At 39.6% G+C, this 24,356-nt stretch overlaps 1 protein-coding gene across 28 annotated transcripts in view; it reads left to right on the top strand.

Annotated features, from left to right (window-relative positions):
- Positions 1 to 24,356, top strand: part of FOXP1 (forkhead box P1) — a 635,694-nt gene that overhangs the window by 592,036 nt on the left and 19,302 nt on the right. For 15 of the 28 annotated variants that reach the window (XM_054245862.2, XM_078351479.1, XM_054245865.2 and 12 more), the window contains 4 exons: positions 12,356 to 12,439; positions 21,993 to 22,194; positions 22,300 to 22,379; positions 22,978 to 23,079. In XM_054245862.2, the coding sequence (XP_054101837.1) occupies positions 12,356 to 12,439; positions 21,993 to 22,194; positions 22,300 to 22,379; positions 22,978 to 23,079 (468 nt within the window). The remainder of the gene's footprint in view (positions 1 to 12,355; positions 12,440 to 21,992; positions 22,195 to 22,299; positions 22,380 to 22,977; positions 23,080 to 24,356) is intronic. The other 13 variants (XM_078351481.1, XM_054245863.2, XM_078351482.1 and 10 more) reach the window with 1 other exon arrangement.

The following is a 24,356-nucleotide window of genomic DNA, read 5'->3' as shown; positions in this document are numbered from 1 at the left end:
TTATTTTTAATCTTACCTCAGTATGCCTCAAATTCCAAATTTCTGTAGTGTTCTGTAATGAGTTCCTGTGTACTCATTATTGAATGGAAGGTCCAAAACCTGTCATTGTCCTTTTTTATTTTATTTTATTTTTTTACATCTTTGGGCAGGTTCAGCCTCAGTTCACTCTTTGGAACTGCTGCTCAGAAGTTTCCAAATTCTGGGCACCTGTGTGTATGCAGCCAACTCTCAGTGACCACTTTGAATGTTTCCATCTCTCTCTCTCTTTCCCTCTCTTCTCTCTTCTCCTTTGAATTTTCTGGTTATCTGTTGTCGGTGTAAGTCCTCGACATTGCTCATATGATTAAACTGGAGCTAGGAAGACAAGCTAGGGAGAGAGAGATTGAGAGAATGAATGTGAATGAAGAGAGAAAGAGTGTGGGAGACCAAGACTGGGCAAGGCAGTGCACACAAAGCCGTGTTTTCCAAAGTTGCAATGGAAGTTATATGTGGGTTTATTTCTCGTTTTGCATTGTCCTTTTTTCTCTCTACCACTAAGAATAATTGAGAGTTTACCGTGCACATCTTAAACACATGTGCACATAATCAGATATATTAAAATAGAATGTATATATATATTTCATATATATATAATCGAGTATTTAGGAACACATTAGACTATGTTGAATGTGCTTTATGACTAGGGAAGGTACACTTTGCAGATTTTCCTGGGGATCACAATTATGAGAGATGGGGACTTTTTTTTTTAATGTGACTTCTACTTCCGGGTATAACTTGATAAACTACCATATTTTAACAATAATTCCATTCTCAGTATAATTAATAGAAAATTAGTTTCTAAAAGTAAAAATTGGGTCAGAAATGGAGATTGTTAAAATGTACAATTGCAGAAGCCTGACCCTGCAAACCCCATTTATGCAGCTGAGTTCCAAAATGCTTTTGAGTGCTTGATGACTCACAGTGGCTTCTTCCTCTGGCTGGTTTAGTGTAGGCAAGAGGTTAGCCAACTAGGGGAAATTAAAACAATGTTGTACATTATATTGTTACCAGCCATCGAAAAGCCTATTTTGTATGCAAGACAGCAATGCTGAGATATATGGAGAGCCCTGGGCTAAGTACAGAAGATAATTACATTTGGAATTTTACTGAGTTAAGTCATTTACAGCTTCAAATAGTTGCAGAGAAAAATCAGCCAAAACACACTTAAACTTTTTGTTGTGACTTTTCAGAATAGAAAGGATTTTTTTAAATTAGTTATTATCTTATATGACAAATTACATTTTTTAGTAGGATTTTTCTCAAAAGTTATTTTTGTTTAGCCAGTTAATATTTTTTCATTCAAACTTGGGATATAAACTTATTAGAACAGTAAGATATTTATACAAGAAAAGGGCACATCATAAAATCTCAACATTTTAAAATGTCTTTGGAAACATCTTTAAATTTAACATGTTTATTGAGACGAAACAAAAAGTAGATTTAACCCACCTCGACACTTCCTTTATGATTAAGACATAGCCTTTGACAAACTGGACTCAAAAGAATAAACTCCATGCCTACTCCTACCTGAATTTGTACACGTTGGTGGTGGTATTTATAAAGTAATACAAGCTCCTGCATTTATTTATTTGATAACATTAAATTCTTGATGGGCTAAAATAAATTGTTGACTAGAATTGTCGTGGGTTGTCAGGTAGCCGTTCTAGACTACAGATTTGTGTTTTCAGCCATTGTTTCATTGGTCAAGAACTGAGCATTTATTTCCACAAAAAGAGGTCAGGAGAAGGAAAAGATTTAGACCATCATCAGTAAGTCAAGTGTTGATCTCCTGGCAGCTTTCATGTTGTTTTCTTGGTGGGTGTGGCCTAGAAGTAGTACAAATATAAGGATTCTTTGATTTTTATAGATTTCATTTTTTCTAGATTTCCTTTTATCCTTCAGCCCTAAATCAAACAGAAGGCAGGTTTTTCAGCTTGTGATCGACACCAAAGATGACCTGGCCAGAAGTTAGTACAATATGGTCATTACCCGTGGTGTTCCTCGTAACGTTTTTGTTGGGGAATTTGCTGTAATGGACAAAGGAACAGGCTAATTCTGATGTGTTCCGTTTCTGCAAAGCTTGAGGGAATTGTCAGAGTGATGAGATAGACCTTGTTGAGAGCAGGGGTTAGCAACCTACAGACCTCAGGCCAAATCTCACAAGCTAAGGAATGTTTTCATACTTTAAATGGTTAAGGGAAAAATCTAAAGAATATTATTTCATGACTGGTGAAAATGCTAGGAAGTTCCAGTTTCAGTGTCCACACATAAAATTGTATCAGAACACAGCCATACCCATGCCCACTCATTTACTTATTACCTGTGGCTGCTTTTGCACTACAATAGGAGAGTCAAGTAATTGAAACTGAATTTACATGGCCTGCAAAGCTGAAAATGTTTATGAACTGGCTCTTACAGAAGTTTGCCAAGCACCCCTGGTGAAGAGGATCAGAAAAACTATTTGTATTACAATATTAGCAACTTGTCCCCTTAGGTTCTGGCTGCTTCAAGTTCTGCTCACCCCTTTTCTCTCTTCCTTCTTAGCCAAGGTGTATACAACTAGTTTAGTCTCCACATGGATCAAGTTTTTCTACTAGCATTTTTGTGTAACAAGGACTTGCCAGTTTTGGAGGTCATGGAAAGCTGGACAAGGGATATTCATTTTTCACTCTTCCATCCATTCATCTACCGACCCATCCATTCATCTGTCCACTTACTCATTTAGCAAGCATTACTTAGAACTGTCAGATAGTAGACATCTTGCTGGAGCTACTGCAAAGTACAGTGATTAAAACAGATAAAGCTGACCTCCAAGCTCTTACACTCTAGAAGGAAGAATAGACTACAAAATAATTTTCTAGTGAGATTGTCCATTCATGGGGCAGTGCTGGCTTACACTAATGAGTTCTTGAGAAACTAGAAATTTACTCAAAAGAGAGTTTCAATGCTAGAAAGGGGCCAAGCCAAAGCAGATTGTATCCATTAGTTACATTCAATCAGATGCAGTAGATAAGAAAATGTTAGCAGTTTTTAGTATTTAAAGAACCCTTGCCCTGAGACAGAGTTAAGAGAAGCCTTAACTCGAGGATTTGATTACGAGTCTTTTGAGTTGCAGACCCTAGCACATAAGGGGGCATTTGGGACACAGTACAGTTGTACTCAAAGGAATCTATTCTTTATAGGCTTCCCCATTCTCTGCACTTCAGCACTGCTAGGTTTGTGCTATTCCATTTGCCACTTAACGCACCAATGTCTAGAAACATACTTTCTAACTTAACTTGACTACCAGCCATTGTGCTTATAGAATCTGAGTTATTGGGGCAATCACATCCCTCCAGCAGCAAGAATACTTTAGAGATGTGCTTGTCCTCAAACAGCCTATTTCTATTTCCTGTTGGCATCGTCCCTCCCTTATTCTCTAAGCCACAGACTGGTACGTCGCCTCCGTTAGAGGAGAGGCGCTGCACATGACTGACCCAAGGGCTACTTTGCTTTTCTTAAAGCATTTATCAGTCCAGGAAAAACTTGAACCTCCAGGTATCTCTCAAAGTATGTTATAAAATTATCATTGATTAACTTGAATTTGAAAAACATTTGCACCACTTAGCACTGCAAGAAAGAGCAGTTGCGTTCTTATCAATTCCCAGAGGGCAAGGCTTGCTGTGTTAGAGTGGAGGAGGCAGAATCTCCCCTACCACCCAGACTCTCAAGACCTCCCTTTGCAGCATGGTACTTAAGTGTTAACAACTGGTAGAGGGTAGACCACACATGTGCCCCCATCATACAAACAAACCCAGTAAGCTCAAATTGGATCTTACCACATACATCAATGGAGGCTCATGATATCTAACCTAGAGGATCATCACAAAAGGATTCCACAGGAGAATTCAGAGGGCACAGTAGCAGTAGAAGCAACCAAAGCTGGTGAAGGTCACTTAAGAGCTGTCCTGTGTACCTAGACAGCCCCCTTGAATCGAAACCCTGAAAACCTTTTCTCTTATGAAAAATGGAAGGTCCTTGTGTCTCTGATCTACCAGTCAAACCTCCCTAAAGGAAAACGATGCAATTTTTCAAAAATAACTACTGTTAGCCATAGGGGATAGTGTCTACAGATGTTCCCCTTCATAGAGCTATCTATCTAATACTACATTTGAATTAAACTCAAAAGCCTTTAAGGCTGAACTGGTGAGATTTCAGGCAGCCAGGCTTAAATAAAGACAATGGGTTATGAAGATTGACTTAGACTATCTAATCAGCACTGTGCATGAGAGCTGTCCTGTTCCTGTATATTTAAAATATGACTTGATTTACAAAACCAAAGTTTTAATAGAAATTTCAGGCCGGGCGTGGTGGCTCAAGCCTGTAATCCCAGCACTTTGGGAGGCCGAGGTGGGTGGATCACAAGGTCAAGAGATCGAGACCATCCTGGTCAACGTGGTGAAACCCTGTCTCTACTAAAAATACAAAAAAATTAGCTGGGCATGGTGGCGCGTGCCTGTAATCCCAGCTACTCAGGAGGCTGAGGCAGGAGAATTGCCTGAACCCAGGAGGCGGAGGTTGCGGTGAGCCGAGATCGCACCATTGCACTCCAGCCTGGGTAACAAGAGCGAAACTCCATCTCAAAAAAAAAAGAAATTTCAATTACAAACAGTAAGGTACATCTGTATTTGTTAGATTTTTGTTGAAAGATGTAAAATATATGGCGAATATTTTCTCAGCAGTAGAATGCTTATGTAGAGCATGTTTAACAGAGAAGGCTTGGGTAATTTCATTCTCTTGTTACAACCTTCTACTGGTCTTATTGAGAGAAGAGTCAAGAAGACATCTCAGTGGACCTTCTGAGTCTTTTCAGACATTTCTTACTGCATTTCATTATTGCAAAGACAGTTAACATTTTTAAACATTTTACCAATGGACCCCAGCTATTACCTGGGGCCTAAAAGTATAAACCGTGAAAAGTATGTGAGGTCCTTATACTGTACACATAGACACCTAAGAGTGAGACAGACCCCACAAAAATCATTTGGACCAGTGACATACATGGCTTTTTGAAGTCAGGGAATGTAATAAGATTTCATCTGTTCTTTTTTGACAGATTCTTCTGGAAGGATGTACAGATGAGGAGATGAGTTAGAATTGGAGGGGAGAAAAGTTCCCATAATCAGTATACATAGTCTTATATAGGTTAGGAAATGTGCAGTCCTCCCTTCCACCCCCACCACAACAGAGAGACAGAGACACAGGAACTTTCTTAGCCTCAGAAAGATGCTAAGGATAAGAACTGCCTACTGAGAAATGCCGTGGCCAAGATTATAAGGAAACAGTTGAAGCTTCCACGATATTGGGCACCCACTGTCTACTGGATGTGGGCCTAGGGATTTAAATTCATATGAATCCAGATTACTTGGGTCCTCATAGGTGGGACATTCATATGAACTATTCCAGTCTCTAAGCTAGAGATGAGATGTCACAAAGAGTTGCAGTGGCTGGACTGTAATACTGTTTGGGGAAAAGGAGAAACCATCTGATTTCATAGACAGCAAGGAAAACGTCTGACAGAATTGACTTCACTTAGGAAGCTGAGACAGTGGTACAGATACATATTTCTGACTACATATATTGGTTTTGATTTGTCCTGTGACCAATGTGACATTGCTAAATTGCTATATTTTTTCTCTGATGAAGATACACTGATGTTTTCATCATGTGTCATGGGGGCAGGTTCAGGACATGCTTCCTACAACTCCTCATCCTATAGGTCCTTTAAAAGGACTATTGAAAGGAGGCAAGGGAAAAAGGAATCAAGCAAACCAAGGTTGACCTGCCTGGCAGGAGATGGGGTGGAGGTGTGTGAGCCTTTTATTCTTTAATGATTTGATTCCATTCAGTCACTACTTCTTAAGCATCTATTACGTAGAGCACCAGATGCAGATAAGTAAGGTGGCGTGGCCTCTTGCTATAATACACAACCTAGACCAGGATGCCGTTAACTTCCCTTCCAGGTAGAGTTTCTAAAAGCAAGGGGAGGCATTGGGGGAGGTGACAATGGAAAGGGTCATTGGCAAGGACATTCCAGGCCAAGGGAGCCACGGAAGACGTTGCCTAGATTGTAGGATGAGGAAGAAAGAATAGTGGGAAGAATATATTGCTCTTAAAATTCATCTGTCTGTTTAACACGAAATAGGGTGACCGACTGTCCCGGTTTACTTTCTTGGACTGAAGGGATTCCTGGGAGTTGGGATTTTCAGTTTCAAAACTGGAAAAGTCCTGGGCAAGCTGGGAGGAGTTGGTCATCCTACTCTACTAGCTAGGGCATATTGAATGCCCCGTCTTTCTGCTTATAATTATTTCATCTGGCTTGAAAACCATTTGACTGGCCAGCTATTGAGCTCCTGCTGCATGCCAGGGAACTGTCTTAGGTGCCTTATGTTCTCAATTTCTTGGAATCCTCACAGTCCTTCTGTGAGTAGACAACACCCTATTTCCTTGATTCTAAGAGTCATGTTGGTTTTTTGTTGTTGCTGTTGTTGTTGTTGTTGTTTTTGAGACGAAGTCTCGCTCTGTCACCCAGGCTGGAGTGCAGTGACGTGATCTTGGCTAAGTGTGCCCTCCGCCTCCCGGGTTCAAGCAATTCTCCTGCCTCGGCCTCCCAAGTAGCTGGGACTACAGGCATGCACCCCCATGCTCTGCTAGTCATTGTATTTTTAGTAGAGACAGGCTTCACCATGTTGGCCAGGATGATCTCAAATTCCTGAGCTCAAGTGATCTGCCTGCCTCGGCCTCCTAAAGCGCTGGGATTACAGGGGTGAGCCACTGTGCCTAGCCCATAGTCTCTTTCTAAAAGAAAAATGTAATACCGGAAATCATTGTATGTCTTACATTTAATGCATGTGTTTAATGTAGTGTCTCTTCTCTTCTTTGAGAGGATATTCGTGGTGTTTTAAAAATCCATGGTGGTTTAAAAATCACTGGTCTCTTAGAGCCAAGAAATAATTTTCAGGGCCCCCTTCCAAATGAGGAAACTGAGGTTTAGGAGGCTACGCCAGCCTTTGTAGCCTGTACTCCTTTGATTGTGGGATCCTGCCTTACGCTTCCATCCAGAGGATCACTGTGTCTCTATGCAGGAGTTCGTTTTAAAACCTGGCTTTGGGGGCCGTGCCCATCTGCCTTGTGAAGCTCTGTCCTGGACAGTCCATGGCTGCACAGCAAGGCTGGAGTCCGGTGACTCCGGGATCACTCCTACATCTCCCAAATCATCTACACCAGGAATTGTAAGCTCTAAGAAAATGTCAGCAGGGAGAAAAGTGCACAAGTTTCAGTAGCAGAGGGAGACATTAATCCTAACACAAATCAATTACCGTACAAACTTTACATGTGATTACTGTACCATTAGAGGTGCTATTTGTAATCTCACACCAGCTTTCTGACTTTAACAAATTTATTATCTGTAATGTATCCCCCTTTGGCCCTGTCTAACCCTATTCGAGGCAATACTCAGGACAATTCCTATAGCAGCGGCCTCCCAGAGCCTCCTGATGCTCCCTCCACAAGCCCAGAGCATGTCAGGGAAAGAGAGGGCCTAACAGCATGGTAGTTCCTTATTGCCACTGCTTTGTGACTGGAGCCAAGAAAAAGAAGAGAGAGTCTCTGGGTTTCTCACTTCTATGTCCTTCTGTGAAAACCATGACACTTATTTTTCATAATTTAAAATCCTGCCTTACTCTGGGAGCATTAGAATTCCTAGACTATGACTGAGTATTAGTGTGTGTCTGCTTTAAATGTCAAGAGAGTCTTTAATAATAACATGTAAGGAATGTTAAGATGGTGGCAGGGTACAATAAAAGTAGGGAAATTCTTCGATTGGGGTGAAATGAGCCATATATTGCCCACCACCGGAATGCTGTAGTTGGTGTGAAAGAAATCATTTAAAAGTTTTTCACTGGTACTAAGTTCTGAAGCCATAGTTTTACAAGGCAGATCAGAAATAACTGGTAAATGCTCAGTTTGGTAGAGTAATTTGAGTTCTGCTCCTTCTAGTCACTGCTTTTTCTCCCCCTTGTTTTCTTCTTTTGAGTGTATGTACTTTAGAGACCTGTGTTATTGGATATACCCTACCTAAGTAACTGAATATGCTCTGCCTAAATCAGGTTAATCTGGATCATTGCATAATAAACTACTGAGGAAACCTGTAAGTTTTAAGGCCTGCTCAGTCCATGGCAGAGAGTAGTGTCTCCCGCTTAACTTGATTTAACTTGGACACTTCGGGTCCTTATTTAAAAATACCTACTTCCCAGTCTCACCATTGGAGTGTTGGCTCCAGCACGTTTAGGTGAAACCCTAGTCGGTTAAATTGGAAATCATCGTTGTGTGGGGTAATCGGAACTTATCCACTCATTTAGGTACCTGTTAAAACTCTGTGTCCCCTCTTCCATGGAGGTTCTTTGAAAAGATATTACTTTTCATAATTTAAAATCCGGCCCAACTCTGGGAGCAGTAGTTCAGCATGACAGCTGAGAGAGAGACTAAGACTTGTAATTTCAGTTATTGTTTCAGGTGATTCTTAGAATCACACTAGTGTGGTAAATCAGACAAACCATCATATAACTGGGAACCTAGTCTTACTTCTCCTCCTTCCCAGTTCCCTGACCTCAGATATGTTTACCTTGCAAACTTCAGTTTCCCCAGTTATAAAACAGAATAGACCTAAGGGACTTGAAATAGTCACAGTAGCCTCTTTAAATCAAAGGAGTGTCTTCACCCTTCCTTCTCATCTGTCCTCAAGAATTCTAGCCTTTTTACACATAAAAAGCCTTTCATTTATTTCAGCAGAGTTTTGTTTCTCATGAGTGAGAACCGCCAATTGGCCTTGAAATGATTAGTCCTTCTGACAACATAGAAAATGATGATGTTAAATGAACCCCAAACCATGTTCCCTTTTCTCTGTTAAAAGAATGAGTTTAATCTCAGTGTGTGTCTTTGAGGATGTTGAATGGAGCTCCTCGCCTTTGGCAGTTATCAGTGGCTTGGGTGCGATACAGAAATTCTGATCTTCTGCAGCCCAGACTATCTCAAACCTAATTTGAGGCTATGGCTAATCGAAGAGGAGATGACCTATTTCAGCCAAAGGGTAGAAAAATATTTGCCCAAGATGAGGGGAAGATACAGTGAGAACCTGAAACAAATTGATAAGAAGTGGGCTTCATCTTTCCTTCGCTTTTGGTACCATTCTTTAAATGATCAAAATTATTTCTCTTCCCAGTTAGCCCTACGGCAAACTCCATTGAACCCCTGTTAGGCAGATCCAGATTTCAAACATATAGTCAGCCAGTAGAAGTCTAGATACACCGGACTGATTTCACTTTTCTTAAAAAAAAAAAAAAAAAAAAAGAAAATTGTTGAGCATTCATAAAGCACTAGTCATTTTGCTAAGCTTGTTATGTGCAAGAACGTGTCTGATCTTCAGAACACCCCTTCAGAGTTCAGAGATTATCATTCCATATTTAGAAGGAGAAACTAAGTACTTAAAAAGGTTATGTAATGTGCTGAGAGTCACTGAGCTAGGATTTGAACACAGTACAGTGTGATTGCTCTGTCCACACCATTTACCCTCTACCACCGTTGTACAGAACAAACTCATAGATTAAAATGACCCCTGCACAAGCAACTTCTCTTACGTTTAGGCCGTTGTCATTCTTTTTATGCTAGATACTCATTCCATACCCACTGGGAAAGTTTTTTAGAGAGTAAATCTCTTTTGATATTTCAACACAAATTTTAATTTGTCAACCAAATTTTAGTGGGCCGTTGGCTTGAATGCCTCAATCTGCTTTTCATGGAATTTATAGTTTAAGAGGAAATGCTGGAATATAGTTGCTAATACTAAATGTTTGTACCCTCATCTTTTAATGAAAGGATGCCGTGAAAATTGATGGGGATAGTGAGCTCATGGGATGATGGCATAAGTAGTAATAAAGAATGTGAAAGCTTCTGGAAGGCTCAGTTAGTATGATAAATGCAAGACGGCCGCTGTAGACAGGGTGTGGTTTCAATAGGTGTGAATGTTTAGCCTTTTTGCCTAAAAAAAAGAAAAACTGAATCTAGTGGGTTTCTTTCTGTAATTGTTAAAACAGTTTGTGTTAGAGCTATAATTGATTTAAAGTCCAAAACTCTTTCAAGAATATGATACTATCTGTTAGTTAACACTAACCAAACAAAACCAGAAAGTTAGAGCTAGGGTGGTAGAATTGAGGTTCCTGGGTAACTCTCAGAATGGATGATGAATTCTAAACAATGTGCTCATGGAAAAATATGAAAACGTTTCCAATGGCAGTTACCTCCAGGGTTTATAGAAGTGGCTGTGTATACAAATTTTAGGTATGTGTTTGCAATGTAGTGTTACTACCTTTGCTGATCAGTAAAAGATCAGCTTGGTAGACCTCTGGCTAGAAATATGGAGAAGATGATTCCTTTTAATGCCGGAGATTTGGATTTTCCTTGCACCACACTTAGTCTTTATAACTGCTGCATCAACAATGTTTACCCCCAAAGTCAGTCACAATTAATATTCAGCAGACTTCAGTAAATATCACCTCTCACCCTTTAATTTGTATTGTTCAGCATGGCAGATTACTTCTTGTTTTTAAGCAAAATACAATTGATTTCTTAATTCCTTCTGCCCCATGATAACTTTAAAACACATTTCTTAAAAAGTCTGAGTATTTGACTTCAAAAAACTTAGGATACTTACATTAAAAAAAAAAGTAATGGCAGAAAAATATCATTCCCAACAATTTAATTGTTCTAAACCACTTTGGAAAACTAAATTCCTTTAGCACTATGTATTCAGAGAATCTTTTAGTTTGGCTGTTCAATAACTTACTAAAGAACAGAGAAGGAATACCATCAAGTGGCTCCTAATATGGTATCATTTTCATTTCCTGTTTGTTGAAAGATAAATGCTAACACTGTAAGGCCTTTTTTCTTCCTTTCTTAATTTATTCTTCCCTGAACCACAAGGGAATAAAAAGAAAAAAAAATCAAATGTGATATGGCTTGAGACTGAGTCATCCATTAGGGATCAGCTGGAAGCTTTTTCCCTTCTCCCTTTTGTACTCTTTCCCTTTTCTCTGCCTTTCTACAACCCCCAGCCCCCTTCCCCCTTCTTCCTTAGAAAATAACTGTATTTAAATATATAAGGTGTGTGTTTTTTAATTTGGGAATAATTTCAGACTTGAAAAAAACGGTTGGTTTTTAAAGGATTTAAGGTTAATTATGTGGCAGAACTAATGAGTCCCTCCTCAACTCTACGGCATTACTTTGGACAGATGATCTACAGAAGTATTGAAATTAAACTGTATTCTCACCCTCTCCCCTTCTTTCTCTCATATTAATCTCTTCTCCATTTTCCCTAAATGCCACAGCTGTTCTCTTAACTATCCCTTTATCTTTAGGGGACATATTTCCCACTTCTTTTATAGGAGTAATCATTATGTGTCCCCTATGCCCAACTGTCTTGAACTATCGAAAATATCGAGTTAAAGCAGTCCAAGCGAAGCATAAAGGATGTACCTTCCACTAAGTAGTATTTGAGTGCCTACTATGTATATACAGTTAGAAACTTGTGTCTTCAGAAGATTGTTTTTTAGAATAAGGAGACTTAAATTATTAAGATGAGACTAGCACATAGCAGGTACTCAAATCTTGAGTAAATGAATGAACCACCTTATTCTCCACTCGTTTGAAAATGGGAACCTGTCATCCCTTGTAGCCTGCTCCTGGCCTACTAATACCACTTGCCAGCACTGTCTTAATCTATGGCTACCTGTTTAGAAAGATGAAGTTAATTTTGCATAAATGTATCCATCTGTCTAGGAGTTTTTCCATAACCACAACAGATGAATTTATGGGTTTTAGCTACCTAGCTAGCTCATTTTCCTTTGGATTTTCTAGCTCATTTTCCTTTGGATTTTCTCATGAATAAGGTTGGTTAATAGGTGTGATTCACATTTGTCTTTTAGCTGTCTGTGTTCCATGGGACTGCATGGTGCCAGCAGGTCTAGGGACTGCATGGTGCCAGCAGGTCTAGAACTTCCAGTGAATGTCTGATGTATCTTGTGTTGAGAAATCTCACACCAACACCTCCAGTTACTTCAAGTTTGGCAGTGGTCATGTAGATTTCGAAAACAGTTAAGCAATGAAAATGATTTTATCATGTGCTGTGGTGCCATAGTGTAATTTGTAATATGTATCATTTATGGTATTAAAAGAGTCATGCATCTTTATTCAGAGAAATAACAGAGCATTTTCTTCCTGCTAGCTTGCAAAAGACAAAGAGCGCCTGCAAGCCATGATGACCCACCTGCATGTGAAGTCTACAGAACCCAAAGCCGCCCCTCAGCCCGTAAGTCATGATCCCCACCAAGGGGAGAAAACAAAACTTACAGCATTCCTTTTCTGCTTCCCCACCCCAAACATAGGAAGGAGGAGCAGCCTGCTTTGGTAGAACTTTGAGTTTTGAAGGCCTTAGATTCATGTGACTGTTTCTGGTTACCCTTTATGACAAAGGTAGTATGCTAGGCACTTGGGAATACAGGATGATTCAGACATGGTCCTTGCCCGTAAGACTCAAGCATTCAGCTCTTCTTTAAGGGCAGAATGACTGGTGCTAAAGCAAGGTACTGAAATACATTATGAGAGCTCCTTGGAAAAAGGAAGTCTTTCTGAATGGTAGGAAAGCAGAGAAGACAGCCAAACCATGACAGCAAAGGAAAGAGGCATTTCAGCTCAGGTAAGCTGAGAGACAGTGATGCGTGAGAAAAAGAGAAGGGACTAGTCCAGTCCAACTGTAACAGAGGAAAGCCATAAGAAACTTACTGTTGGAATAGTCAGAGGCTAAGTTACGGAGAGGCTGTAATAGTTACTAAGGAGTTTGAAATGAAAATTATTCCTTGAAAGTTAGGAGCACAAACATAGTATACTGAAATTACATTCAATTTATAAGAATCTCCTCTTTCTTGCCTTGTTCCCTTTTACTGGACCCTGAAGGGCGTCATCCCAGCACAGGCTGTTAATATCGAAGCAGAAGGATGGTGTCTGAACCTAAAATTTTGTCTTGGACCTCCTTCCTTTTTAATGAATGGATCTCTTTAATGGTTATATTTCTCTTACATTGCTAAAATTCTTCTAGTAGCTTTAACTGATTATTCAAAATGGAGACAGTGCTTTGCTCCTTGATTTTAAGATTTGTAAAATTTAAAGGTACACTGCCTTTATTTGATTTTGCTTGGAGTCACTGTGTGAAAATTAATTGAGCGTTGACAATCTATAGTTAGTACCAGCAATTTTAATCAATATGCAATGATGCAGCATAATGGCAAAGTATTGGTTTATCTGTTTTGACTGATTTTTTTTCTATAAATAAAGCAAACATACACCCATATATGTATGATTTATGGTGATAGAAATAAAACGGAGTCAGACTATTAACCCAGCAAATATGGTAGCCTGCCAAGATGCAGTTGGCAGGCAAAATTAATGTCTGAAACAGAACACATTACTGAGATATAGGACATAAAATCATTAAACACCTCGCGCATCCATTTTTACTCGGAAGGAGTCTTTAGTTGCCATGTATTTTACAGTAAATGGCTGTAGGACTGGTTGTGTAGGCTACCAAAAAGAAAGGAAAAAGGAACCAGGTCATTCAGCCCTGTGGCATCAGTAGTCAACTGTGCTGTTTCTAACAACCCGTCCTGCTCAAGGAGGGTATTGGGAAGATAATGAACCCAGCTAAGCAAATTGGTGAGCCTCTTAGACCACTTGGCTGAAGTCATCTCAAAGAGTCATAGCTGATTGCATGAGACATTCACAGCCCTGGAACTTTCTGAAAGTGTTTAGATAGCTTTAGTGAAACAGTTTTCCCAGATTGAACGGTTTGAGAGTTTTCACCCAGCAACAAGGAGGAGAATGAGATTATCTCTGTCTTCTTGCACGGATCAAAAACAGTGATAGGATAATGGTTGGACCCAGCTCTGTAGGTGTAGATCTTGGGCTCCTAGGGAGGAGGAAGGATACAATTAAAGGGAAGGAAATGCAAAACCCCATAGGGGGCTCAGCGAGTGACTGGGCTGAGTGTTGGCAGAGAGCACCATGTATGTAAGCCCCCATGGGCCACAAAAGGACCACTGGGATTCTCCACATGGACCAGAGTAAGCAGCCAGTAAACAGGGAGAAGCCAGCTATGGGGGAAATGAACAGGGATGGAAAGTTTGCCTTGATTAGTATTAAAAAAAAATGTTTTACATTCTAGAAAATTATAACTTTGAAGGGGACCTCCTACTAAATTTATTTTTAACTGCTCTATTGAAAATTCTCTACCACTAGTCAACATTATCTCTTAGTAGCTCAGCACAGTATTTCTTTATTAAAAGAAATAGGCACGAATATTTTTGACTGAAAAATTAATAGCTTTTGAATTCATACACAGCAGGTTTTCTTTTGCAAAGAAGTCCAATATCGCTGCACAGCACTTCTATAACCATTTATTTAGAGTCCAAGTCAAACCTTTGACAGCTGGAGCAGCGCTACAAGCCAGCATAAAGAACTCCAAGATGTAAACCAACAATAGGCCGTCTGTGTGAGGTTTGCCATTGTCAAATACATAGATTGTTTGGATTAGTTTATGTAAATGTACCGTTGTATTACCCTTTGAGAAAAAAGAGATCACATTTGTGTATGAAAAGTGGTTCCCTTCACAGGCAGCATTATAAATTCCTGATCCTTTAACTTACATGTAAGAAGTAAAAATTGGTGCCTGACAAGCAGATATTGTGTGACACTCTGTTGTCAGAGTAAACCTGCCTTCTTTTCATTTATTGGAAAATAGAAAATTTTATTACAGATACCATCTTATAAATCAGGAATTATTAAAATATGTATAGGTGAGGCATTGGGAAATTAATTATAAAAAGTAGATGTGTAATGTTTTGCATAAATTTTCACTTCTTTGCCAAAAAGAGAAAAGAAAAAAAAAAGAAGGGCACACACATCCAGCAAACCCTTGATGCTTTCAACTTTAAGGGCCCAGAGCTATCTGGTGACTGATAGTCACATGCAAAATTCCTGCAGTCTGTAATTAATTTATTCTGCCCTAAATAATAGAATGCATGGAGTTTGTTTGAATGAGTATCCTTCTAGAATCTTTCATTTGAAACAAGCAGTCACCAGGATTCAAATCTAACCATAGATAGGGACTTTCATGTTACAACCTTGCCAGTAAGTTCATGAAGCTTTTTCTTTTTTCCATTTCTGTGTAAAAGCAACCTCATGTTTATTTTAAAATTCTTAGTCACTAAGTGATAGAATGCTTTGCTGTAAATGTTGCTTTTCACTAAATGCCATTTGGGTGTTAAGTGTCATTTGCTGTATCCAATCATTCAACCAGTCCTCAGTTCATTGCATCAAAGAAACTGCTAAAACATTCTTAGGTTGTTTTTACATCCGCTCATAGACGCATTTTCTGGATCCTATTGTGGGATTCATCAGATTTGGATAGTTACAGGATACACTCATCTTGGGAAGGTGCCCAAGTTTTTAGACATGGATCTGAGGCAGAAAGCTTATGGGTGAACTGGGACAGGAGCTCACAGGAGGCTTCCCCTCCCTCAGACTCCTTCGACAGCCTTTCTTCCTGCTTGCTGTCACATCTCTTTAAACCTAAGTAAAACCTTCCTTTCAGAACAGAACCAAAGACTCAAAGTGCAGGTCAGTTATGGAAAGGGAATTCCTGCATTTACAGTCAGACTATTCCAACAACCAGTATTTCTTGAGCATGTGACATACAAAACAAAAAGTAGTCCATCACATGAGCGAGGCCCATCCCTGCCGTGGAGGTGTTTGGAGTCTGGTAAAAGAAATTGGGACGTAACTACACACACACTCACACATTATCACTTTTCGTGAATTGCACTACCTGTAAGTAAAACAGCTGACCCAGAATGGTAAAGTCAGGGGAGACTTCTGGGAGAAATGACATGTAGGCTGAAACCTAAAGATGAGTAGGAAGAAATGCTAAGAGGTCAGCTTCGTGGACCTTAGGTTAAGAGTAGGTGCACGAATTGGTCTCTTGAGTGGCGAGAATCAGTGTGGAGGAAGAAAAGAAATCACCAGCATCAGTTAAGACAGGCTTTTCACACTTTTAGTTTTATTAAGTCTGGAACCTGCATGGAAGTATATAACATGTGTAAGTTTCAAGAGCAGCCCTAAGTTCTAGCAATCAGGTACATAGAGCAGAAAAGCAGTTCTTGAGTATTTAGAATGGCCACATTTCTTGTTATTTTTTTAAAAGATTCTATTCTTTCCCATGGAAAGAGAAGCAAAAACAAGACAATAGTAAACTGCCCTGATGAAAATAATTGATATTCTTTTGTTCCAAATTCAGTAAACATTCTCAAAGTAAACACCCAAGTGTATTTCTTGGAGGTGAATTTCTCCATGCTAACTCTATGGAGAATTTGCCAAGATTATTTCATTTGGGGGAGGGAGTGAAAAACTAAGAGGACAAAACAAAAACATGTCTGTGGTATGATGACTCTATTAAATTGCTACGGATTTCTTAAAAAGACTTCACTATCTGTCATTATGTCAGGAAAACACTGTAAGTCGTATTTTGTAATACTGAGGACATGAGAGGTACGCTTTGCTTCGGGGTATTCCTACACATCAGAGAACAACTCCTGCTCCTGGAGAAACCACATTCTTTTAGATTTGGTGGGCACGTAATTATAGTGTAGGTGGTATATCCTTCTTGCCGAAAACCTTATAAAACACTTACAGGAACTTGGATATTTGGAATGAAACACAGTATTAGATTTTCATTTTTACACATTTTCTTTTCCTCTAACCATAGCAATTAGGACTGTTTTGAAAGCGTTTTTAGCTCCTATTAAAAACAAAGTACCCCCTGAAAAAAAGGGTCTTTTAACTCTTCAAGGATCATTTGGGCTGCCTGGGTCCTTGCTTTAGAGTTGGAGAAATAATATTAAGCAGTCATAAAAAGGGATTCTCAGGCACAACACACAAAAGCTGATTTATATACTGTTTTTCATTAAGTGCCCCCGCCCCCACCAGAACTAGAGTTTTTTTTTCTTCTTCCTTTTAGTATCCCTGCCAGTACCACTACTTTCTAAGTTACGGCCCTCCATGAGCACCGTCTCTAAAACATGGCCAGGCTGAGATGGTAGAGGAGAGCAAAGACTTGTAACAAGGGCCTCCAGCTGCCACCCACTGTCCTGCTCTCTGCTCGGCCTTGTACCATCCCTCCTGTCTCAGAAAGGCCGTGTCTGAACTCAGTGATTCATGCCTAGAAACGCCACCGCCATGCAGTTAAGGCAGGACTTCAGCTGGCTCAGGCCAGTAAAACCAAGAACAGAAAAACAAGTTCTGTGAGCCTGAAAGTCCCTACTACGCAGTTGTGTCCCTTGGTGTTTGGGTTTCAGGTCTGTCTTTTGTTCTCAGAATCTGTTTTCATGTGAGGCAAGAGCACAAACAAAAATAAAAATGAGTTCTTATGGGAATACTTACAAGTCTGTTTCTGTCAGGGGTTTACATCAGCGGTTTATTTATTTTTTTAATGTGAGTGACTCATCATCTTTAAACAGGAGGGGAGATCTGACTGTTAAAAACTAGTTTTCTTTTAAAGGACTAAGCAGAATAGTGGGTAGCTGACGAAGTTTGAATAGTTTCGATGGCTGAAAGAAAAACTGATGCCTGAGAGTACAAATAAATTTAAAATATAAAACCCGACAGCAATTTTAAGTGACATAAGAATTTAACTTTTGGCCAGAGTTTCAAAGAGATTATCTTTGCTGAAATCATCACATGATGGAAACTTGCCATGTAGAAAATATCAGAGTCCTGACTTTTCTAAACATAGCAACTTTTTTAAAATAGAAAATGAACACAATAAGAAAAATAGGCTTTCCATCAGGAAGAGAAACCCTCCCAGCATTCCCTTCCTGCTCCATGCCCTAGAAAAAATTATCTTTTCAAACCTTAACTACAATCAAACACAAAGCATAGATGCTTTCATTTCTAATTGATGATTATATTAAGATTTAATGGTTTACAATTAAGATGAGTATTTCAAGATTACAGCCAAAACCCACACCGTTCCCCATTTGCTCTTCTGTTCTAGGTCTGTAATTAATTTTTTTTTGGGGGGGCACCGTTTTTCAAAGAGGCCTTAATTAAAAGAGCAGGTTTGGTTTGAACACAGAGCCTGTTTTCAGTCTTTCTCCTCCATTCTTTCTCTCTCTCACCCTTCCCTTTTGAAAGTGGTTTCTCTTCAGGACAAGCACATGATCATCGAACAGAAGTTTAAAAGTTAAGAAACTTCTATATCAGTTGACAAGGTTGACATTTCATTAACTTGTTGGTTCAGCCTTCAAACGATTTTGTGTGGCAGAGCACCCTGTGTTTGGAGTGTACAGCTTTTTCTTCTTCCCTCCCTCATAGGCTACAGTCATGTTTAATTTGGAATCTGGGCTCCTTTGGCAAATTAGCAATTAGAACAATTTTGTGGGAATATGTATATGTGTCATTAGTTTTCCTGCAAATTAATAGCAAGGGCAGAGGTCAGGCAGAAATTTTCCACTTGACTGCAGCTCCTCTATTGAGACTTGGCACTTGGTTTTGGAATGGCCACAGCTGCTCTCAGCCACCCTCTTCCTCTAGGAACTGTCTTTTAATTAGTTTACCTCATAGCCATCATTACAAATATTACTGCCTCCCCTCCTCGAAATAAAATTACTGTTTCTACAAAATATTCCAGTGACATCTTGCACCACTGCACATTGATGGTGGGGTCACTCAAATGCAGCGTTTAATCATTAGATCACCTCCATCCGCGTCTCCTAATTAGAGTCCTTACAATACATTTTTATCTGGTAATTAGCTGAGATTGGCTGCTTCCTCTGTGGCTTATTAGAGACAGCCCAGCAGTGGGTGTGAATCACGGTGTCATTTGTCAAGCCTGGTAAGCCCCCTCTCTGCTCTCTTCGGGCTCAGTGTTTATTTCCACTTGCTATGTTCAAAAGCCTCCAGAAAATTCTACCTATCTCTCTTCCTTTGTGGATTATGCTAACTTGGAGGGATTTTATTTTTCACTGTTGCCTTTTTTTGGTAGAGTCCTAGTGGTGAGATCTTGGCGAAAGCTACAAGAGTCACATCCTTTCTGCTTTGATGACATTTTATTGTGGGATTTGTCTATTCTTCTTTGCTGTGAGCACCCAAAAAGATGACCTTGCACTTGCTGAATGAGTTTTGATTTCTGACATTGAAACTAGAACTCAGTAAACTTGGTGATCTTCCTCCCAAAACTGGAAGGGAACATGGATGAAGGACATTGTAATTTTTATTGCATCTTAAAAGAAAGCCACAGTGTTTAGGGAAATGGTCTTAAACTGAAAAGTGAAGCCAAGAAGCATAGTCAGTCCTCAGAATTGCATTGTGGTTACTGTGTATCTTTGCCTTTGACATAGGTGTTTGATGGTAAGCACTTTAAGGGCAGCAATTAGGTGTTTTTTCCCTCTTTTTGCCATTATAGAACTAACTACCTTATATTTGCTCAGTTACACATGTTGAATGTCATGGATAAGCAAGGATAAAATGCTTTGCACAAAATCTTTTCCAAAAATGAGTATACAGAAAAATGAAACTGGTTAGTGTTCATTTTTCCCATTAACTATGCATAAGATGATTATACAAAGGATCGAGAATCATACAAGTGTGTGGTTTGACTTTGGGTCTGGGTTGGGAATATGGGCCAATTATTTAATCTCGCCAAGCCTCAGTTTGCTTATCTGTAAAATATGAGTAATAACATCTCAGATATTAGTGGTGGTCGGAGAATTAAAGGAGACCACACAGTGGCAGGTGGTTTCAAACATGATTTTTATAAATGTTACCCGTGACTTTCCAAAGTGCTCTGAGATTCCTAGGCTTAGCAACGTCTGAATTATAAAAGCTGTATATTTATGAGCATTAGCCTTTCATGCACTAATTTCCTTGACCCTTTGCTTGGGCTGATGCTTATACGTACTGTTCCTGGACTTGGTCAGTGATTAAGGCCCGAGGTGAAGAAGAGGTCAGCCCCAACTCTTCCCCCCTTGGCTTCTCAGCTGTGCCCCATCCTGCGGCTGCTACTCTGAACTGTTCACACTTAGTTTGCAAATGTGTGTCAGAAAGTCACGTTTCCAGCACTATAGAGGAAAAGCAGCTCCCAGCATCTGCTCAGCTTGCTGGGGCATTTGTAAGGGCAGTGCCATCTCCATAACTTGCTCTTCATGGGGATTGTCTGTTGCTCACCAATTTAAAAGTCTATGCTGAAAATAAAAAGGAAAGCACAACTCAACGCTCACAAATTCCATTTCCAGCGCCATGTTTACATTTTTCCATTGGTATTTCTTCATATTTGATCTTTCTTTTCTTCAGATTCATTGCTTTTTTTTATGAAACTCCCCCAAACATATTAGGATTCTCATGGCCTTTTTTTTTTTAACTAGAGTATGAGTAAAGGTCGAGTCTTCCCCACATATTGGAACTCTCTTTTAATAAGTTCTTTGATTATGATCTCAGAGGAATCTCATTTTTAATACCTTCCACAAATACTGCCTTGTACTTAAGACTGACTGTAGCGATGGTGAATTAGACTTCATGAAATAGACTTACTGTGGTGAGTGATTTGAAATCTGGTTTTCGAAAATGTTACCAAGTAAGCCTACTTTGCCAAAGACGTTTCTTGGATTTTAGGATGGGTCTTTGTATCTGAGATAGCATATAAACAGTAATACGCTGAAAACAACCAAATTCTTCAGCATTGCCAGATATAAAATAATATTTCTCTTCTAACATGTTTTGGAAAAGGGTTATCCCTTTTAGTATTTGTTAGAACAGTACTTCAGGGTGAAGGTAAGAAAGATAAATTGAAACAGTGGTCATTTATTTTCTTTCTTTCCTTTCTTTTTTGAGGCAGAGTCTCACTCTATCACCCAGGCTAGAGTGCAGTGGTGTGATGTCAGCTCACTGCAACCTCTGCCTCTTGGGCTCAAGCTGTTCTCCCACCTCAGCTTCCCAGGTAGCTGGGACTACAGGCGTGAGCCATGACATGTGGCTAATTTGTGTGTGTTTTGGGTTTTACCATGTTGTCCAGGCTGGTTTCAAACTCCTGGGCTCAAGAGATCCTCCTGCCTCAGCCTCCCAAGGTGCTGGATTACGAGTGTGAGCCACCGTTCCTGACCTATTTTCTTCTATCCTACTTCAAATAAGTAGTACTTATTTACTAACTTGAAGCAGATTATTTCCCATTTTATAGAAGATTCAGAACTTGAAGGAAAAAATTTCAGCAAAAACCTCACAATTCCAGATCTCCGTATTCTGTAAAAGAATGTCACATGAAAAAAAAAATTAACAGATACCAAGCCTTTATTTGATAGACTGAATAAAGATTACCCATAAAGCTTTTAAGGCTTGTTTTCTGCTAACTGATGGAAACAAATGTCAGCTTGCGGGATCAGCAACATCACTCATACTCATATGAGTGATGGGCCACACATATTTGCAGTAGTGTTTGTCATCCAGGAAGCTGCATGATGGCCTTCAGTAGTCTCTCCTGGGCCTCTACTCCATTAGTAGTCTCTCTCTTCTCAGGCTCACTCAGGTAGGTAGCCCCTTTCTGAGCCTTTTGAAAAGAGACTGCTGCCAGAGATATCTTATGCTACCTCCTAAGTGAATTGCGTTTATGCAGGACTCAACTTGTGTTTCGGCTCATGGTAGATGTATCTACTTAGAGAAAGAGCACTGTCCATGCATCGTCTGTATTACTCCTGCTGGATGTGTGGTTCCTGGGTTGCTCTGTTTTCCTGAAGGTCTTCTAAGACGTGTATTTTCCCTCACAGCTGAATCTGGTATCAAGTGTCACTCTCTCCAAGTCCGCATCAGAGGCTTCTCCACAGAGCTTACCTCATACTCCAACGACCCCAACTGCTCCGCTGACTCCCGTCACCCAAGGCCCCTCTGTCATCACCACCACGAGCATGCACACGGTGGGACCCATCCGCAGGCGGTACTCAGACAAATACAACGTGCCCATTTCTTCAGGTAGATACTCCACGTTTTGCCTCACGTAGAGTTGTAATCTGCAGTTCTTGTAGACCAGCCCGTTTTTAAAAAGTGATAATTAATAGGACAATGATTCTTATTCAGCAGATATTGCGCAGAACCAAGAATTTTATAAGAATGCAGAAGTTAGACCACCATTTACATATGCATCTTTAATTAGGCAGGTAAGTAAATAACACAGTATATGACATTCTATCAAAAGGTGTATGTGTACATGGATATATATTGATGAAGTAGATTTAAAGCCGTTTAGTATGCAAGCATGCTGAAACCTTTTCTATAAGGTTTTTAAAAACTGCAATATATAACATAATTGCTTTTGATTAAGTATTACAATACGATGTGATTATTAGGAAATTCATTTCACACAACAGTGAAAATGAGCCTGTTTAAAGATGGCAAGTCAATTATCACAAGCTACAGTAATCTCTGATCCCTAGAATTAATCTGAGCTCTAAATAATTACTGAGCTTTAATCAGCTAGTGAAATGTTTTGCATTTCTCTTTGATTCTGCTTTATGAATGACTAATAAATTAATATTTCTGTACGGAAACAGAAATAAAAACTCAAAACAATTAGATAATTCCATTTTGAATTTTGCTATTGAACTGTTAAATACAACCATTAATCTTAGATCATTTTGTGAAACCTTTCTCAGGATTTAGCTCTGAATCCCAGTGATTGTATATTTGGAGAAACTGTATAACAACGACTCTGCTGATTTGGTCATAAATTATCTTCTGTTACATTGTGCTTCACAGGCCATTCTGGAATCGCCAGAGAAGCAGCTAACACTAAATGAAATCTATAACTGGTTCACACGAATGTTTGCTTACTTCCGACGCAACGCAGCCACGTGGAAGGTAAGCTTTCTCAGGCCTGTTTAGTCTTGGATCTTGACATTCATAGAACAGTTTATTGTTGATAAAATGCAACTGTGCTGTAAGGAAGCTACATTTTTATTGTTTTGATACTCCTAAAGTGTCCAGTCTGCAGGTATAATTGGGAAAGCAGTGCCACTGTGGCTGAAATGCTTGGATGGCAGACTCTCATTACATGGGCATCAGCACTGTGGAGGGGCCAGCCAGTAAAATGATCTCTCTCTGGTTGGAATATGTAGAGAAAGGGAGATGACACAATGCCCAAAAGTTGAGGTTGCCATATTACTTCCACAGACTTCACGCTGTTAGGTCTTCAGCCACAGCCAGTATTTGCAGAGATGTATTTCCAGAGATAGAACCTGGAGAAATGACCAAACTTGACACAGCCTTCAATGGTTGGATGACAAGCTCATTCACCCAATTAGTAGAGAAAGCTGTGCCATCTAAGTACTAGCTATTAATGGAGAACACAATGTATTATTAAGGGTTTGTTTTTTTTATTTTTAAGTCAAGAGATTGTTGGCCAGGCACAGTGGCTCATGCCTGTAATCCCAGCACTTTAGGAGGTTGAGGCAAGAGGATCACTTGAGCCCCAGAGTTTGAGACCAGCCTGGGCAACATAGTGAGACCCTGTCTCTCTTAAAAAAAAAAAAAAAAAAAAACATTAGCCAGGCATCGTGGCATGCACCTGTGATCACAGCTACTCCAGAGGCAGAGATGGGAGGATTGCTTGAGGCAAGGAGGTTGAGACTGCAGTGTGCCCTGTTCATGCCACTACACTCCAGCCTGGGCAACAGAGCAAAACCCTTTCTCAAAAAACAACAAAACAAAGATTGTCCCTCATAGATATACTAAGGAAGAAAAGTAGATTGTAGAAGTTCATTATAACACTGCTATAAAAACATGTCAAATTCCATAGCTCTTTATCAGATGACCCTAGCAATGCTTGGGGTTATATGGCTTACCTCATTCCTGGTTCAGAGATTTCACTGGTATTTATTCCCTTCTATTAGATTGAGCCCTCAGGCATTCTTGGGCTTTCCCATTTTCCAATATTTTTGCTTATATAAGAGGACAGGTATACTCTGTCATTTGTATTTTTGCTTTTTTTTTTTAACTATCTGGAATTCTTTTAATCCCTGAAATCCAAAACATTTAGAGACATGTAATACAAACATTTGAGGATATTTTTCCGTGACATTGCTAAATATGATAGGGATGTGTGATAGGATGCAAGGAAAACTTCCTTCACTTGCAAT

This window comes from Callithrix jacchus, chromosome 15 (genome assembly GCF_049354715.1).
Source record: "Callithrix jacchus isolate 240 chromosome 15, calJac240_pri, whole genome shotgun sequence".
Taxonomy (NCBI): Eukaryota; Metazoa; Chordata; class Mammalia; order Primates; family Cebidae; genus Callithrix; species Callithrix jacchus.
Note: the sequence above shows the minus strand (reverse complement) of the source record. Positions and strands in the feature narration are given on the sequence as shown.